The 17,002-nt window shown below is 59.5% G+C and overlaps 2 protein-coding genes across 3 annotated transcripts; one reads left to right on the top strand and one right to left on the bottom strand.

The window, feature by feature from the left end:
- The first annotated feature begins 743 nt into the window (after positions 1–743).
- Positions 744–4,285, top strand: PEF1 (penta-EF-hand domain containing 1). Of its 2 annotated transcripts, none has more exons than XM_014258445.2 (5): positions 744–794; positions 1,340–1,493; positions 2,211–2,351; positions 2,830–2,973; positions 3,475–4,285. In XM_014258445.2, exons 1-5 carry the CDS (start codon positions 777–779, stop codon positions 3,702–3,704), a joined length of 687 nt encoding a protein of 228 aa, XP_014113920.1. In that variant the 5' UTR covers positions 744–776; the 3' UTR covers positions 3,705–4,285. The 2 variants fall into 2 exon arrangements, with proteins under 2 accessions (XP_014113920.1, XP_014113919.1); XM_014258444.2 differs by having other exon boundaries at positions 2,196–2,351.
- Positions 4,286–7,511: 3,226 nt separating this feature from the next.
- TINAGL1 (tubulointerstitial nephritis antigen like 1) lies at positions 7,512–15,507 on the bottom strand. Its single transcript, XM_005529832.3, has 12 exons — positions 15,428–15,507; positions 14,561–14,883; positions 13,779–13,842; positions 12,022–12,114; positions 11,812–11,926; positions 10,832–10,955; positions 10,598–10,748; positions 9,810–9,993; positions 9,502–9,547; positions 8,943–9,066; positions 8,484–8,529; positions 7,512–8,379 (listed from the first exon to the last, which is right to left on the bottom strand). Exons 2-12 carry the CDS (start codon positions 14,871–14,873, stop codon positions 8,239–8,241), a joined length of 1,401 nt encoding a protein of 466 aa, XP_005529889.1. The 5' UTR covers positions 14,874–14,883; positions 15,428–15,507; the 3' UTR covers positions 7,512–8,238.
- Positions 15,508–17,002: the final 1,495 nt, after the last annotated feature.

Raw genomic sequence — 17,002 nt, 5'->3', positions numbered from 1 at the left:
GACTGGATACAGCCCGGTCTGCGCCTTCTCCCCATCCCTGTCTCCAGCCCTGCCACCGAGGGATGCTGCTCGGGTCACTTCTGAGGCCACTCCGGTTGGGGACACGGTGACCCTGAGCTCGCTGTGATCCTGGGACTGATGGGGGAATCCCAATCCTGGCCCTGTCTCAGGGGCAATCCCAGCCGTGATCTTGGGATATCCCAGCCCCATTCTTGGTGAAGAATCATCCCAGCACATCCACACTGGAGATCTGTGATCTGGTGGGATCCCAGTCCTGCCTCTGGAGGAATCCCAAACTAATTCCCGTGGACATCCCAGTTCTTAGCTTGGCATTCTCGCCCTACTGTCAGGCTGACCCCAACTCAGTCTCTTGGGCTGAGCCTGATCATACCTGGAATTCCTGGGAATCCCAGAGCACCATCCCAGCCCCGCTACTTGAGGAATCTCGGTCCTGCTGTCAGGGGAGCCCTTGCCCTCATTTTGTGGGGTCGCCAGCTCCGCCCCCAGGCTGATCCTGGCCGCACTCTCGGCCTGATCCCGGATGAGCACCCGGAGAATTCCAGCCCAGCTCCCGGGGAGCTCCCGGAGCTCTCCCATCCCGGTGGGCCCCACCCCTCCCCGGCGCCGTCGCCACTTTAAGGCCCTGGCCCTCGGGCGCGCGCTTCCCGCCCCGCCTCCGCCCCGCCCAGGGGGCGTGGTCACAGCCAACCTCAGCCAATTAGATCTGTGATGGTTGTGTGACGTCATTGGGGCGTGGCTGGGGCGGAGGAGCGGCTATGGCGTACCCGGGCCAGGTGCGGAACCGGGACCGGGATCGGGATCGGGACGAGGACCAGGGCCAGGAGTAGCGGCGGGGAACAGGAGCGGGGAGCGGGACCGGGGACCGGGACTGGGGAGCGGGACTGGGGAGCGGGACCGGAGAGGTAGCAGGGAGCGGGACCGGGGAGCGGGACCGGGAGCGGGGGGCGGGACCGGGGAGCGGGACCGGAGAGGCAGCGGGGAGCGGGACCGGGAAGCAGGACCGAGGAGCGGGGGGCGGGACCGGGGAGCGGGACCGGGGACCGGGAGCGGGGGGCGGGAGCGGGGGGCGGGACCGGGGAGCGGGACCGGGGACCGGGAGCGGGGGGCGGGAGCGGGGGGCGGGACCGGGGAGCGGGACTGGAACCCGGAGCGGCGCCGGGGACCAGGGACCGGGATCGGGACTGTCACCGGGACCGGGACTATGACCGAGACCGGGTCTGGGGGCCAGGGGGAACGCGCAGGGGGTCCAGGGTGAGCGATACGAGGTCCCCGTGCTCATCCCGGTGCCCGCCTCACACCGGCTGTGTCCCCTCCCCAGGGCTTCCCCGGCGCAGGACAGCCCCCCCCGGTCGGCCCCTACCCCGGGGGTCCCTACGGCGGGGGGCCACCCCCGGGACCCTACGGGCAACCCCCGCCCGGGGGTCCCTACGGCGGCCCCCAGCCCGGGCCCTACGGCGGGGCGGCCCCGGGAGGTGAGTCCGGGCTCTCCGTGCGGCGGTGCCCGGGACAGAGGTGCGGAGCGATGGGGTCCCCAGCCCGCTGCGGGGTCGGGGGGCTCGGGTGTCCCCAGCCCGCTGCGGGATCGGGGGGCTCGGGTGTCCCCAGCCCGCTGCGGGGTCGGGGGGTCGGGTGTCCCCAGCCCGGTGCCCGGGTGAGAGGTGGGGGTTGAGAGGATCCCCAGCTCAGCAGAAGCCACCGAGAGAATGAAATTCAATATCCCAGTTTATTATTTTGAAATCCCGGAGGAGGAGGAGGAGAAGGAGGAGGAGAAGGAGAAGGAGGAGGAGAAGGAGGAGGAGAAGGAGGAGGAGAAGGAGGAGAAGAAGGAAAAGGAGGAGGGAAAGGAGAAAGAGGAGGAGGAAGAGGAAGTGCCAGGCAGCCCTAAAACTTTACACCCCATATCCGTCTCCCACTGCTGTCGGGTTTGTGGGGCGACACCATCGCTCCCTGTCCATCCCAGAGCTCCCCCAGGCTCTGATTCCCAGCCTATTCCCAGCTCCAGCCATTCCTTCCCCTCCCAGCCCTTCCTGCCCTGTTTTCCCGAGATTTTACGGGGCTGTAAAACCCGTAGGAGGAGAAGTTCTGCCCGGCCCTGGGAGCCTCCCCCGGGACCAGCCCTGCCCGTGGCCTGGCCGAGGGGAAGGTGACAGCTCCGATGGCCTCTCCTCACGCAGGGAATGCCCCCCCAGGGGTGGATCCCGAGGCGTTTTCCTGGTTCCAGACAGTGGATACGGATCGCAGCGGGTTCATCTCCGTCAAGGAGCTGAAGCAGGCGCTGGTCAACAACAACTGGTCCTCGTTCAATGATGAGACCTGTCTGCTCATGATCAGTGAGTTTGGGATCTCCTTCCCCTCTTCCTGGTGTTAATCTGGTTTGTTTGGATTTGGGCTGAAGCCCATCCCGACAGAATTCCTGTTTACCCTGGGCAGCGCTCCTGGCTGGAGCCACAGCTGGGCAAACAAAGCAGCTCCCAGTGGTGCAGGACACGAGTGAAGGGCCCAAAATCCTGCTTGGAAAAGGAAATCCCAGCTCTGCACAGGCCCCAGATCCCAGAAAGACAGGGAGGAAAGGGAGAGAAAGCGTAAAAAACGTGGAGACTGACCCAGAGCTTGCCTCATCCTCAGCTTTCAGTGCTGTTTCTTCTCAGCCTTGGGGGTCGAGTGGTCTGTGGATCGCAGTCCTGATGAGGGGGGATTTTTGGGATCGGAGCAGGATTCCAGGGAGCCGTGGTGTGGATCCTGAGCTCCCTGGAAGTTTCTGCAGCTTTTCCACTCCTCCCTGCCCTGTTCCTGCTCCTCCCTGCCCAGACATGTTTGACAAGACGCGGTCAGGACGCATTGATGTCTACGGCTTCTCCGCCCTGCTCCGCTTCATCCAGCAGTGGAGAAGCCTGTTCCAGCAGTATGACAGGGATCAATCCGGCTCCATCAGCTTCAGCGAGCTCCAGCAAGGTGGGTGAGGGGCAGAGACACCAGCCTGGCCTGTCCTGACCCCCCCCAGTGCCACTGCCTGGCTCTGTTCCCAGCTGGAAACTGGAATTCCTCCTGGGGTGGTCCCTGCAGCTGAGCTGGGGGGCTCTGAGCTCCTGGGATGCTTCCAAAGCAGTTTGGGAATTGTCCACTGGATAAACCAGGCTGCCAGGGGACAGGAGGACAGGAGGTGATGAGCAGGGCTGGGACACAAACTTCCTTCGGGAAGCCCAGAATTCCCCCTCAACTATGCATGGCTGGAACCTGTTCTTTTGGGAGGGGCTCTTGGGTGTGTGTAGAGGGAAAAACGCCTGGAATTTGTGGTTTGATTCCTCTGGAGAGCCCTGCCCGTGCACACCCTGAGTGGGAAGTGTGGGAAGGGTGGTGGTAGTGGGAGATGGGATGTGTGGGACATGGGGGAGGAGGACACAGCCACTCTCCCCCCTTTTGGGAAGGTTTAATCCGAGTTTTCCTTGCTCCCAGCTTTCTCCCAGATGGGCTACAACCTGAGCCCCCAGTTCAGCCAGCTGCTGCTGGCCCGGTATGCCCAGCGTTCTCCCAATCCCAGTATCCAACTGGACCGGTTCATCCACATCTGCATGCAGCTGCAGAGCCTCACTGACGCCTTCCGGGAGAAGGACACGGCGCTGGTGGGAAATGTCCGCCTCAGCTACGAGGATTTCCTCGCCATGGTGGTGACCCGGATGCTGTGACATCCCCACTCCAAAGGCTGGGAATTCTGGAGCTCTCCAGGAGCTTCAGCCGTCTTCATCTTCCCTCTGGGATGTGGCTAAGCTCCCTTCCCCTCCGAGAGTTCCCCCCTGGGGCCAAATTTCCAGCTTGATCCACCCCAAATCCTGCTGGTGTTTTCCTGGCTTGGATTCCTTATGTCCATTCTGTGGGAGTCAGGATGAATCCCACGCCAAACTGGGACAGCCAAAGCAGCTTAGATCCTGTGCCAGCCCCAAATTCCAGCTTCATCCCAAGGTGCCTGCAGCAGAACATCCCCGTTTTGGGGAAGAAAAGCTGAGCCTCGGGTTTGGAAGCAGTAGGAAAGGGGAAAAGTGAGGACAGAGCTCCTTCCTTTCCTCCCTGAGTGCCCTGGGAGCGCATCCCGCCCCCAGGAATGCTTTCCTGGGGGTCTCATCCCCGTTTCTCCGGGGGCTGCTGGAATGGGATGCACTGCTGCAGCCCCACGGGATCGTCCCCTCACTGTTGCCAATCCTGAAGCCAAATCCAGACAAAGTTTAGAGCTCAGTTCTTCCAGCTTTGGAATAAAAGGCGTTGTGCTCCAGCTGCTCTGTGGTCTGTGTGTCCAGGGGAGCTCCAGAGGACATCAGGTGTCTCCTGTCCCCCTCAGTGGCACCAGGGGACATGTCCTGTGCCTCTCTCCCTGCTCCCAGCGTTGGACTCCGTTCCCTAAAACCAGTTCTTAGGAATTTCATGTCAAAATACAGAAAAGAAAGGATTGGGAGGCTCCTGAGGCACAGAAAAATCCGACAGATGCAGAAGTTTTCTTCCCAAGTGAAATCCAGGGGATAAACCTGGAATTTGCCTCGAGGCATCTCCAGGAGATGTGAAGGAATTCTTAGGAAATAAAAGGTTAAAAGGTCTGAGATCAGAAGGAAGAGCCCAACCTTGGTGTTTTCTGTGAGCTCGGTGTTTTCCAGCCCCAGGCAGCACTGGCTGTTCCCAACCATCCCTAAACATTCCCAGGATATTTCTCCCCTGAGCATTTCCAGTATTTCTGTTGAGTCAGAGCTCAGCCCTACTTGGGCTTGAGGCAGAGGGGTTGAGGGCTCCAAATATATATATATAAATATATATATAAATATAGAATTACTGTTTTATAGATGTATTATTTTATAGAAGTATTTTATATATTTTATATAGGTATTATATATATTTTATAGATTACATATATAAATATATATAAAATACATATCTGTAAAATATATGTAGAATCCATATATATAAATACATACAAATATATATAAATATACATACCTGCATATAACATAAAGATATATTTCTATATTTTAATATAAATATTTATATACACACACAGGTGTATAGGTACATATATATATAAGTATATATATATATGTAGGTGTGTGTACATACATATTTTCACTTATAAATACACATATCTATAGGCATGTTTATATACATGTACATATATATATACAAACATATTTAAAATATTATTGTATATTGTATATATTATATAATATATTAACATCAATTATATTAATTAAATTATAATATTTATTACATTAACATATTTATATTATAGATTATATATTAAATACACTATATTATCATTAATATTATATCAATATATATTATATAAGTATATTAATTCGCTATATTAACCATTAATTATTCTATTAATTATATTAGTATTTCAATATATATTTTCTTATATATTATTATATATTTTATATATTATAGTATATATAATATATATTTTAAATATTAAAAATATATACATAAACATATTAAAACCTGTTTACATATATATATACACATGTAAATATACACGTGTACATGTAAATACATAGATACACACATTATATATATTTAATATATAATTTACTTACATTATATATACAACTATCCTATTCTATATAATGTATAAATAAAATATATAATATATATATTCTGTATAATGTATAAATAAAATATAAAATATATAATATAAAATATATAATATATAAAATAGAATATAGAATATAGAATATAGAATATATAATTTATATATAATATGATACAATATATAATATTATGTAATATATAATATTATATATAATATGATACAATATATAATATTATATAATATATAATATATAATAATATATAATATATAATATATAATATATAATATATAATATATACTATATAATATATAATATATAATATATAATACATAATACATAATACACAATATAATTATATATATAACAGGTGTGGTTACATGTACATATATACACATATAAAATATATACAGGGTGTTTTTGCTTATATAAATATATATAAATATATACAGATACATAGAAACACAGAGATGTATATATAGAGAGATACATAGATATATAGATATAGATATAGATGATATAGATATAGATATAGATGATATAGATATAGAGATATAGATATAGAGATAGAGATAGAGATAGAGATATAGATATAGAGATATAGATGATATAGATATAGATATATAGATATAGATATAGATGATATAGATATAGATATAGATATAGAGATACAGATATAGAGATATAGATATAGATATAGATAGAGATAGAGAGATAGAGATATAGAGATATAGAGATATAGAGATAGATATAGATATATAGATATAGATATAGGTATAGGTATAGATATAGATATAGATATAGATATAGATATAGATATAGATATAGATATAGATATAGATATAGATATAGATATAGATATAGATAAGGAGGGGGGTGTTGATGTCTGAACATAAGCAAGTACCTGTGTGTGTATATATATATGTATATGTATGTATATATATAGACATATCTATACACATCCATATCTCTATCTATAGGTATAAATATTTTAATTTATTACTATATTCATATTTTTAATTTATAAAAATGTTAAAAATACAGAAATGTATCTGCACACATCCCTGCAGTTGCAGGAAGCCACCAGCAGGTGACACCGCACTCCGCGCTGTGTGTGAGACCCCAGCAGGGAGGGGACACGGAAAGGGACAGGGACCGCCAGGAAAAGGGGACAGCAGCCCCAGCGTCACCCCAGGGATGGCGCGGGGTGGCTGCGGGGACACGGGGGCTTGGTGACACGCCTGGATGTGGTGGCACATCTCACCGTGGTGGCACTTGCAGGAGCACATTTGGCCGAGGTGGCACAGCCAGCTGCACGGCGGCTGTGGTGACAGTACCTGCGCGAGGTGGCACAGCTGGGTGCGGTGACACAGCCGGCTGTGGTGGCACAGCTGGGTGAGGTTACAATACCTGCCTGTGGTGGCACAGCTGGCTGTGGTGGCAACACCTGCCCGCTGTGGCACAGCTGGGTGCAGTGGCACAGCTGGGTGCGCTGGCACAGCTGGGTGTGGTGACACATCTGGCTGTGGTGGCACAGCTGGGTGAAGTGGCACAACTGGGTGAAGTGGCACAGCTGGCTGTGGTGGCACAGCTGGGTGAAGTGGCACAGCTGGGTGAAGTGGCACAGCTGGGTGAAGTGGCACAGCTGGGTGCAGTGGCAATAGCTGGCTGTGGTGGCCCAGCTGCCCGCGGTGACCCCCCCTGGCCGCGGTGGTGGCCGTGGTGGCCCGAGTGGCTGCGCGTGCCCGCGGTGTGTCCAGCGCTGGCCGCGGTGACCGGAGCGGCGGGGCCGGAAGGTGAACAATGAGCGGGGACCTTATCTCAGCCCCCAGCCCTTCCCGAGGCCATGCTGGGCTCCCCGAGACGGGAGTGACAGGGGCCACGTGTCCCCATCGGAGCACTGAGTACACCTCTGAGGCTCTGAGGCTTCCATAACTTTATTTACAAACAATAAAAAGCAAAATAAATACAAAAAAAAAAAAAAAAAAAGTCTTAAAAGTACAGCCCTTGGGTTGGGGGGGAGGCGGGGGGTCCCGGGCTGTGCCGGCTGCGTGGACTCCACTTGTGGCCCCACCAGGACGGGGACACCACGGGGCTGAGCCCTCCCTTGTCCCTGCTGTCCCCAGGGGGGTGGCAGGGCCATAGCACCATAGGGATGGGCTGGGGGGGGACGGTGGGGCCCCCATGGTGGCGCTACCCAGCCCTAGGGGCTCAGGGGACCCCCCCGGATTATTTCACACCCCCAGCTCCAGCGCTGCCCTGCTGGGGGGAGCTGCTGGGGCCAGGACGGGAGGGGTAGGAATATGGGGGGGGGGGTCCCTTCCCAGCCCCATCCATTGGGAAAAGGGGAGGGAATCCTGCAGCGCCAGGCGGGATAGGGGGGGATTGCAGCTGCCTTTGAAGAGCCCCCTGCCGCCACCGCAGCCCGGGACGGGGAGATTAGCGGGCAAATCCCATGGGAGACGGGAGCAGCCCCCGGGGCACCCCCACGCACGCCCCACTGCACCCAGCCGCTGTGTCAGCACAGCGGGGACACGCAGCCCCCGGCCAGGGGAGCCAGGGGACAGCGCCAGCCCCCCGCCCGCCCTGCTGTGACCGAGGGCCCGCGGGGCTGGACGGGGTCGCGGTGGGGACAGGGACATCGTGGGGCTCACTTGTGGGGCATGTCCTCCGTGCTGACGCGGCCCCAAACCCCCACCACGAAAGTCTCCACCTCGCACTCGTTGACGCCGCGGGCGATGCGAAAGTGGCCGCCCTCGCCCCACGCCCTGCCCCACGAGTTGGCCGCCGTCTGCAGAGGGGACACGGGACACGCTCAGCGTGGTGATTCCCCCCACGCCCAAGCCAAGCTGGACCCCACGGCTGAGCCCCCCCAAACTCACCCCGAACACTCACCCAGTATTTTTGGGTCTGGCCATCAGGCAGCTGCTCCTCTCCCCACCTGCAGCGGGACAGGAGATGAGGGGGTGTCCCCAGGCACCCCCGGAGTGTGGGATCCCCCCAGCCAGCACCGCGGTGGGATGGGGGAGTGCTGACCCTGCTCATTTCCTGCCCCCGGCACCTCCCCAGGGCCAGGCCGAGGTTTGGACATCCGCTCCCGGAATAGGGGCAGTAATATTTAGCCACGCAGGAGGAAGGAAACAGCGGCACAGGGCAGCCGGTCCCGCTGCCCTCGCCGGGCTCTGCACCTCCAACCCGGCCCCCTCCTTGCGGTGTGCTGAGCACCTCACTCGTGTCACCGTCCGTCTCCCCGCTTCCTTTCCCAGCTCGGGGACAATCAAAGGGAACATTTCTCCCGCTCAGACCAACCCTCTCGGCACCCCCTGGAGCCCCCCAGGCCACCCTCAGTCCTACCCGGTGATTTTGACCGAGTGGGTCCCGTGTCTCTGGTGCTTCGGCCCCTTCTCCTCGGCCAGCGGCGTGTGCCGATAGATCCCGCTCTTGTACATGAAGAAATCCTCGTGCACCTCTAGGATGGCTGCGGGGAGGGCGAGAGGGTTTGGGGACACGGCCACTGTCCCCAAGGAAAGGGCTCCGTGTCCCCCAGGGATACGGGCACAGGGAGCACGAGAGAAAAAGCATTCCCAGCAGGAGGGAAGGCGGCAGCCGGATCCTCCCCGGGGCGATGCAACAACACTCCGAGGAGGTTTCAAAAAGCAAAAATAAAGTTAAACAAACGCAGCTGCCAAGACGGTGATTAAATCTCAGGAGTTAATGAGCAACCCAGTGCCCGCTGGGGTGGGCAGCATGACGGGCACTGGGGCAGCGCTGCCCGGGCACGCAGCGAGAGCAGCTGAAGGGGGGTTCTGGCTCCTACGACAGCTCCCCCAAACCGGACAGAGCGATTTTTCCCCCCACTTTGTTCTCCCAACCTTTTGGGCTGCACGGAGGGGTGGCCCCGCCAGCTCCTTACCTTGCACGGGGCCGTTCTCCATCAGCTCCTTCATGATCTCCTTCTCCTGTAAAGACAGAACCAGGTGGCACCGGGACCCCCGGCACTGCCCTCCCCACCCCCAGGGATGCGGCAGAGCTGCTCCAGCACCCACGGGCGGCTGCTGCGGAGATGCCGGGCGGAGGAGCCGCTCCCCGCGGGCTCCACAGCGGGGTTTTCCCAGCCGCATTCCCAAACTCGCTTTTCCCAGGTAAAGCAGCCTGAGCCAAGCCCCTTCCCGGCTCCCCGCTCCAAAGGGCTCCCGCTCCGCCCCTGGGCCCGGCGCTCACGCTGGAGGAGAGGCGGTAGGCGGGGGTGGACTGGTAGATCTCGTTGGATTGGGTCTGGGGGTTGGGGCATCGCGCTGTCGCCTGTCGCTTGCCCCGGCCCGTGGAGCGGCTGTGCATCATGCAGGGCGGAGCCGCTGGCTGGCTCTGCTGACTCGTAAATGGGTAACACTCGTCTGTCACCACCCTGAGCACGGGGACGGACATGTAGGAAGGACCATCCTCATCCCAAACTCCACTCCCATCTCCACCCTGAACCCCAATCTCATCCCCATCCCCACACCGGACCTACTCTCCGTCCCTACACCAAATCCCTCTTACATCCCAAAACCCACTCTCATCCCCATCCCAATCCCAGTTCCATCTTCATCCCAAACCCCACTCCCATCCCAATCCCAAACCCCACTCTCAATCCTGCCCAAGGGGCAGGATGAGCATGGGGATCTCTTGGGCTCTCCCCAGGAGCCTCAAACCCCTTTTATCCCATCCTGTCCCCCATCCCATGGATCCCATGGATCCCATGGATCCCATCCCATCCCATGGATCCCATCCCATGGATCCCATCTCATGGATCTCATCCCATCCCATGGATCCCATCTCATGGATCTCATCCCATCCCATGGATCCCATCTCATGGATCTCATCCCATCCCATGGATCCCATCTCATGGATCTCATCCCATCCCATCCCATCCCATCCCATCCCATCCCATCCCATCCCATCCCATCCCATCCCATCCCATCCCATCCCATGGATCCCATCCCATCCCATCCCAGCCCATCCCCACTGACCCTCGCCTGCGCAGGTACCACCAGGCTCCATCCAGGCGGCCCCCGCTGCAGCCCCGCTGGTTGCGGGTGTCACAGGACAGGAGGTTTTGTGGGGACAGGGCGGGGGTCATGTGTCCCATGGAGTGGATGGAAATGCGGTCTGAGGCCACGGCTGGGGAGGAGCAGGAGGTCAGGGGGAGGTGGTTCTGTCTCTGTCCCCGCTGTCCTCGCCCAGCCCGCCCCATCCCCGCTCACCAGCCGTGGAGAAGGCCCAGGAGCCGGCGCAGTTTCCCTGGTCCAGGGGCTCGTGGATCATCCCGGGCCATTTGGTGGCGGCATCGAAGTGACGTGGCAGCACCTCATTGGAGTCCATGTTCATCTACAGGGCAGAACCAGGGGGGTTTAGCCCACCGGGACTCCCCCAGCTCCTCCTGCCACCCCTGCCATCCTCTGAGATGGGCCCCAGCCAATTTTAGTGTCCCCAAGCCCTGCTGTGCCATCCCTGCTCCTCCTCCTGCCACCGCAGCCATCCTGTGAGCAGTGTCCCCACACACGTATTGTGTCCCCCAGCCTCACTGCCAGACCCCTCAGGGCAGGAACATCACCACAAAGATTATCCCACAAAGGCCACACGCCTCAATTTCCCCTCCATTTGGGTTCCACAGCCCAGCAGCTCCTTAGAGAACACCAGCACCGAGTGACCCGGACCCCAGCAAGGCCCTCGGTGGCCGCTGGTGACACAGCCCCTCACAGTGGCCTCTGGCCCAGCCTTTCCGCTCGGGAGCAGGGACGGTGCCCCCGCCCCGGCCTTCCTGGGAAGGACACGGCCACAACTCCCCGGCTTCTCCCAGCGCAGGAAGCGCCTCTACAATTAAACCTCAGGCTCTGGAGCACGGGGCTGGGCGTGCAGCAAGCTCTGCCAGCACCCCAGGGACCCCCGGGGGTGCCCACCCCGGGTTTGGGTACGGACAAAGGCAAAGCGCTGGAGCAGGCGGCTCTGCTGAGTCAGCAGCGGCGGGGCCGGCGTTCCGATGGGAAACCAACCCGGAGGAGAGGGGGAAAAAACAACACTGGCAGCCCGGGGATTGTCCGAGGGAATTTGCTGAGCTGCTGTCTCCAAACATAAGGGCTGCCCTGCCTCCCGCCTGGTAGCCCCTTCCCAGCCATGGGGAATCACTGGGACGGGCGGGGACAGCCCCTGGCGTGCCTCAGTTTCCCCGCCGACGGGGACTCACATGCATCTCGTTCATGTTCATGACGGTGGGAGAGGGACGGAAGGTGCCCAGGCGGTGCCGGATCCCGTCCTCCAGGGTCATCCCCCAGAACTGGCTGTAGTTGGCGGCTCTCCAGCTGCGTGGGAAGAGGGGACACGGGTCAGGAGTTACCCCAAAAAGCACCGAGGGGTGAAGCATCCCCGCCCCATCCTCGTGGTGCCCGGTCCTTACCCGTAGTTGCCTCTGTTGACGGCGTCGATCAGCTCCCCATCCATCAGGCAGGCGTGGTCCTCGCACTGCCACTGCCCGCCCGGGCCGCAGGTGCTGCAGAGGGGACAGCCGGTGGGAAATGATGTCCCCAGGGTGACCAGGAGGACCCCGAGTGGGCGCTTCGCCTCCCGAACTGCGCAGCCAGCGAGGGGCGAGGGGCTGCTTTTGTCAGGTGTCACCAGAGCTTGGCACCCTTAGAACGGGGTGACGCCCTCCGGGTGACCCTAAGTGGCCTTTGGGTGACCCTGAGTGGCCTCTGGGTGACCCTGAGTGGCCTCTGGGTGGCCCTGGGAGCTGTCCCCCCCCCTGCCCCAGCCCCCCGCTGGAGCCCCGAGGGCAGACAGGCCATGAGACAGAAAATCAGCTGAAAAGCTGCCAGGGTTGCAGATATCAGAGAGGGGCTTGGACACCAGCCGGGGACCGGGGGTCGGGGCTGGGTGTCCCCATCAGTGACCCACCGTGACCAGGCCACTCCTGCGGCACCCACGGGGACAGCCGGGGGTGGGGGGGGTCCTCTGGGGAGCCCCGGGCTGTGCTCCCCCCGTGCACTGAGCAATGCTTGGCACGCTCCCTCCTGCCCAGATCCCGGCACATTTCCCTTTTATGGAGCTGAGCGAGGCCGCAGCCGTGTCCTGCCAGACACCCCCATCCCAACCCCGCCGGCAGCACCTGCCTTCCAGCATTCCTCCGTCCATCCCTGAGCGCTCCCAGCGCCCCGTGTGACACCTGGAGACTCGGGAGCACCTCAGGGTGCCACCAGCTGGGTACCCACACTCTGTGTCACACCTCGCCATGGCTTTTGTCCCCTGGCACCCACCCAGCCACCGCAGGACCCCGACAGGGACAGGGGCGGGGCTGAGGCGCTGCAGGAATTCCTGTTCTCCAGGCACCAAGTGCGGGGCAGGAGGGTTTGGAAGAGAAAATTTGCCCCCTCCCCAGCGCTGGTGCGTCAGAGATGCTCCAGCAGCAGCACGGACGGGACATCCACGTGCATGGCTTGGGGACACTGACATTCCCCCGGGAATGGGAACACCCTCCATCCCCGAGTGCTCCGTGCCACGATCCCGGAGAAACTCTGGGCTGCCGCAGAGCTGTGGGGAGGGTCGGGCTGGCTTTTCACCTGCAGCCCAGGTGCACGCCCGCACACACATGTTCTCACACGTGCCCCTGCCCTCGCACATGCCCCAGACGCTGCCTTTGATTCCCGCTTATCTGCCGCATCGCCCCGCCGGCTTCAATCCTCGTCTCCGGCAGCTTCGCGCCTGGAGGTTCCCCTATCCCCCATCTCCGGATGCCAGTAATACCAGAATTCCCAGATAACTCCTGCTCTGCTCCAACAGCGAGCTCCGGGGGCTGTCGAGCGGGCGGCACAGCCGGACTCTGGCCCCTGGCACAAAACCGCCGAGGCTGCCCAAGCGTCCCGTCAGGCTTGAGCAAGCTGGGCTGGGACCAGCGTGGCCAAAACCCCCCTGGGCAGTGCCTTGTCCCGCCGGGGCGAGCGGCTCCCACGCAGGCATGCGCTGAAACTTGGGAGCGGCTCAAGGCCCTTGGCTCCGAATTTGTTGGAGGGAAGGATTTTTGGCAGCAGCTCCCACCACCCAGCTCGGGCCTCGCTCTCCGCCGAGCCCTGAGGTTTACAGGAACCCGCGGGACGGCGACACCTTCCTCTGGTGACATGCTGGTGACACACCACGGGTGTCCCCAAAGCACTCACTCACCACAGGTTGCAGTTCTCCCGGTACGTGGCTCCGGTGGGATAATTGTGTCCGGCACGGGCACAGCCTGGATGGGAAGGGAGAGCCCCCGGTGAGTGCTTGGCTGTGCCGGGGGTCCCACCAGCACCCCCATAATCCCGGGGGTACAAACCAAAGGGAAAATCAATGCTGTTCTTAAATCCAGGCAGGTGCCCGGCTGCACCTTGGCACCCCCAAAGTTATGCTGGGGGTCAGCGGGTGCTGCAGGGTGGGAGCGGGGCTGGCTCGGCGCCGAGAGGGTTAAATGTGCTCAGCTTGGCGGGACAGGGATAAAGGGGCCGGTTGTGCCCGGGAGCTGGCTCTACTCCGCAGCGACTTCTGAGGGAGCCTTGTGCTGTGAGCTGGGGGCTGCCCGTGCCCCATCCTCGCTCCCGGCCCCCCCAGCTGCCCGCAGGGTTAAGCCAGGGCCAGCATCTGCCTGCCCCAGACGTGACCAGGCAGGCTGGGATGGAGTCCCCACATGTCCCCTCAGGTCCCTGCTCTGGCCACAGGCGCCGCTTGAGCTGCCGCTTCCCCAGGGAACGGGCTGTGGGCTCACTGGCTGCTCCCACACCTTTTTTCCGGGAGTCCATCCCCATCCCGGACACTCTGTAGGAGTTCCCACAGCTTAGAGGGGTCCGGAGCAGCTCCGCGGTGAGGGCAGGAATGTGGGGTGCCACATCCACCACCCCAAGGAGCATCACACAGCGCGTGCAGCACCCCAGGGCTGTGCCCCAGCACCCACAGCCAGACTGGGCGCGCCTCACCTGGGGCTTTGGGGAAGGGGGCTGGGATGCCCAGGCAGTATTCCCAAAAGTCGGGGCAGCAGTCAGAGACGGTGCGGTTGCAGAAGAGGTCGCAGTAGCAGAGGGTGTCGTGGTAGGGCACGGTGCAGCCGTCGTCGCGGCCGTGGCAGCAGACATCCCCCCGCTGGCAGTAGGAGCCCCCGGCGTCGTAGACTCCGTGCTCGTACAAACCGGGCCCCAGCTCCCGGCGGGTGCGGACCCGGGAGGACAGGGCCACCTGGGCCACCTGGGCCACCAGCCAGAGGCACAGCAGGGCGCGCATGTCCCCGGTCATGTCCCCACACCTGCAGAAGGAGGGCAGAGAGGTCACGGGGGTCCTGCAAGCCCCATCTCACTGTGGGCGCTGCTCCCACCCTGCCTTCCCCAGGCTCCTCAAAACATTCCGGTTTTGTAACTCCCCTTGTGACCACGCAGCTCAGCCTCCAGAACACCCTCTCCTCACTCCGCGGCACCTGAGGGGCCCCGTGCCCGCCCACCCCTCAACCACAGGCTCCAAAAACAAAACCCCCACGGGAAGGGGCTCCCCGGGACACTCGGGGGCTTGGCCGGGTGCCTTTCCCAACGCCACCCCCAGTCCCCATCGCGAGCAGTGCCGTGAGCTGCCAGGTCTCAGCCCGTGGGGAGTGATGGGGACCCCTAAAGCGGCTGGTGGGGACAATCCGGGGGGCACACGGGGTGGCATCCCCTCCTGCCGGGTCTCTCCCGCGGCCGTACCCGCCCCGCTTGCAGCGCGGGGACTCCAGGGACCCCGGTAAAGAGGGAAGAAGGTGACCCGGGATCCCACGCAGATCCCACAGGGTGGGATCCCCTCCCCGTTCCTGGCCGTACCTGCCGTGCCCGTCGCGCAGAGACCCCGGGAGAGGAGTGGGAACTCCTCACGGAACTCATGGGGATCCCCCTTCTCCCGTCCTGCCCGGCACCCCCCTAGCCCCACCCCGTCCCCCCCGCCCCGCTCCCGTACCTGCCGACCCCGCCGCTCCGCCGCCCCGCGCCCGCCGCCAGCCCCGCCGCTCCTTATAGCCGCGCCCCCGCCCGGGGGAGCGGGGGGGCGCCCGGGCAGCCGCGACCGGCCCGGGGCGGAGCGCAGCGGGACGGGGGTCGGGCATGGGGTTGTAGAGCGGAGCCCCAAACTTGTGGCCCCCTCGGCAGCAGTCCCCGGCGACATTTCTGTCCCCGCGGGGCCGGGGTGTCCCCGGCTCCTGATCCCTTCACGGTGCCCCCCTGCACTGCCCTCTCCAAGTGGGTGTCCCGGTTACCGTGCCAGCACCCCCTGCTCCGTGCAGGGGGAGCCGTCCCGGGGGGGTTCCCCATTCCCCGGGTGTGTGGAGAGGACAGGAAAGGAGGGCTGGAGAGGGGAGGGGGCTGCATTCTTCCCCCTTCCAGGCGTGTACAGCTGGGTACAGCTGAGAAAGGGACACCCCAGGGCACGGAGTTGGTGTCACTCGGATCCAGCCCCAGGGCCCAGCCACGTGCTCAGGGACCAGGGCCGAGGGGGTCTTGGCCACCCCCCAGGCTCCTCTCCCCCCGCGGCACCAGCACCTGCTGCGAGACCTCAGCCGCCCACTCGGGGCTCCTGCTGTCCTCGCCTCGCCAGGAGCATCTCCCGGAGCTGCCAAAGGATTCCTCGAGGATGTCTCACCGCAGCCAGGACGGGAGCAGTGCGGGATTCCCTGGACGGCAGCGGGACACGGGCCAGGGGCCACGGGCTCCTGGCTGAGCCCACGGGGGGGTGCCTCGGCCACAGTGGGCTTCACTCCGGGGAAGTGAGTGGAAGTGGGGAGCCGGGCACGGGGGCTGCCTGCTCCCCGGGACCTCGGGGTGCTCTGGGCGCCTGAACGAGGGTCCTGTGGAGCCCCATCCGTAGGGAGCCCCTCGTCCAAGCGCTCTTGGAAGGGCCTTTTCCTGTGAGTGCGTCCTTGGGCAGCGCACGCAACACCGTGATGGAGGCTTGGAGCGCAGCAGGAAGGAACTGTGTCCAGCCCAGAGCCCGACTGTCTCCAGCATGACTGGACTCGTAGGAATCCGCAGTGAGTCACGAATTCCCCCAAGACCCCCAGGGAACAAAGCAAAGCCACTGGCACAAAGGACATCCCCGGCCACTGCTCTGTGTCCTTGTGTCCCTGCCAGCTCCCTGACAGCTCAGAGAACGCCGTGGGGTGCTGCGGGAGCAGCTGACCGTTCCCGTAACAGCCCCGTCCCCCTGCCAGCTGATAAGAGCCGCTGCGCGGAGGCGGCAGCAGCCACAGTCGGAGTGTTTGAAGCGTCCCCTCACCCCGTTCCTGCGGCTGGGCTCCACGGCGGGATGCCAGCTCGGAGCTCCCTCTGTGCCGCTCTGCGCGTGTCCCCTCTGCGGGGAGTGGCAGCCTCGGCACACGTGGGGCAGCCAAGGTGGAGGGGGACAAA

This window comes from Pseudopodoces humilis, chromosome 27 (assembly GCF_049639895.1).
Source record: "Pseudopodoces humilis isolate 2021_Gansu_Grassland_sample_001 chromosome 27, ASM4963989v1, whole genome shotgun sequence".
In the NCBI taxonomy this organism is placed as follows: domain Eukaryota; kingdom Metazoa; phylum Chordata; class Aves; order Passeriformes; family Paridae; genus Pseudopodoces; species Pseudopodoces humilis.
This window is presented reverse-complemented; position numbering and strand designations above follow the sequence as displayed.

Excerpts from the sequence above, each read along its gene's own strand:
- PEF1 (XM_014258444.2), top strand. Across the intron at positions 1,494-2,195 it reads CGGCGGGGCGGCCCCGGGAG|GGAATGCCCCCCCAGGGGTG; the intron begins GTGAGTCCGGGC and ends CTCCTCACGCAG. Across the intron at positions 2,352-2,829 it reads GACCTGTCTGCTCATGATCA|ACATGTTTGACAAGACGCGG; the intron begins GTGAGTTTGGGA and ends CTCCCTGCCCAG.
- TINAGL1 (XM_005529832.3), bottom strand. The coding sequence starts at position 14,873 with ATGACCGGGGACATGCGCGCCCTGCTGTGCCTCTGGCTGGTGGCCCAG. Across the intron at positions 11,927-12,021 it reads GTCAACAGAGGCAACTACGG|CTGGAGAGCCGCCAACTACA; the intron begins GTAAGGACCGGG and ends CTTCCCACGCAG. Across the intron at positions 9,067-9,501 it reads GGAGAACGGCCCCGTGCAAG|CCATCCTAGAGGTGCACGAG; the intron begins GTAAGGAGCTGG and ends CCCTCCCCGCAG.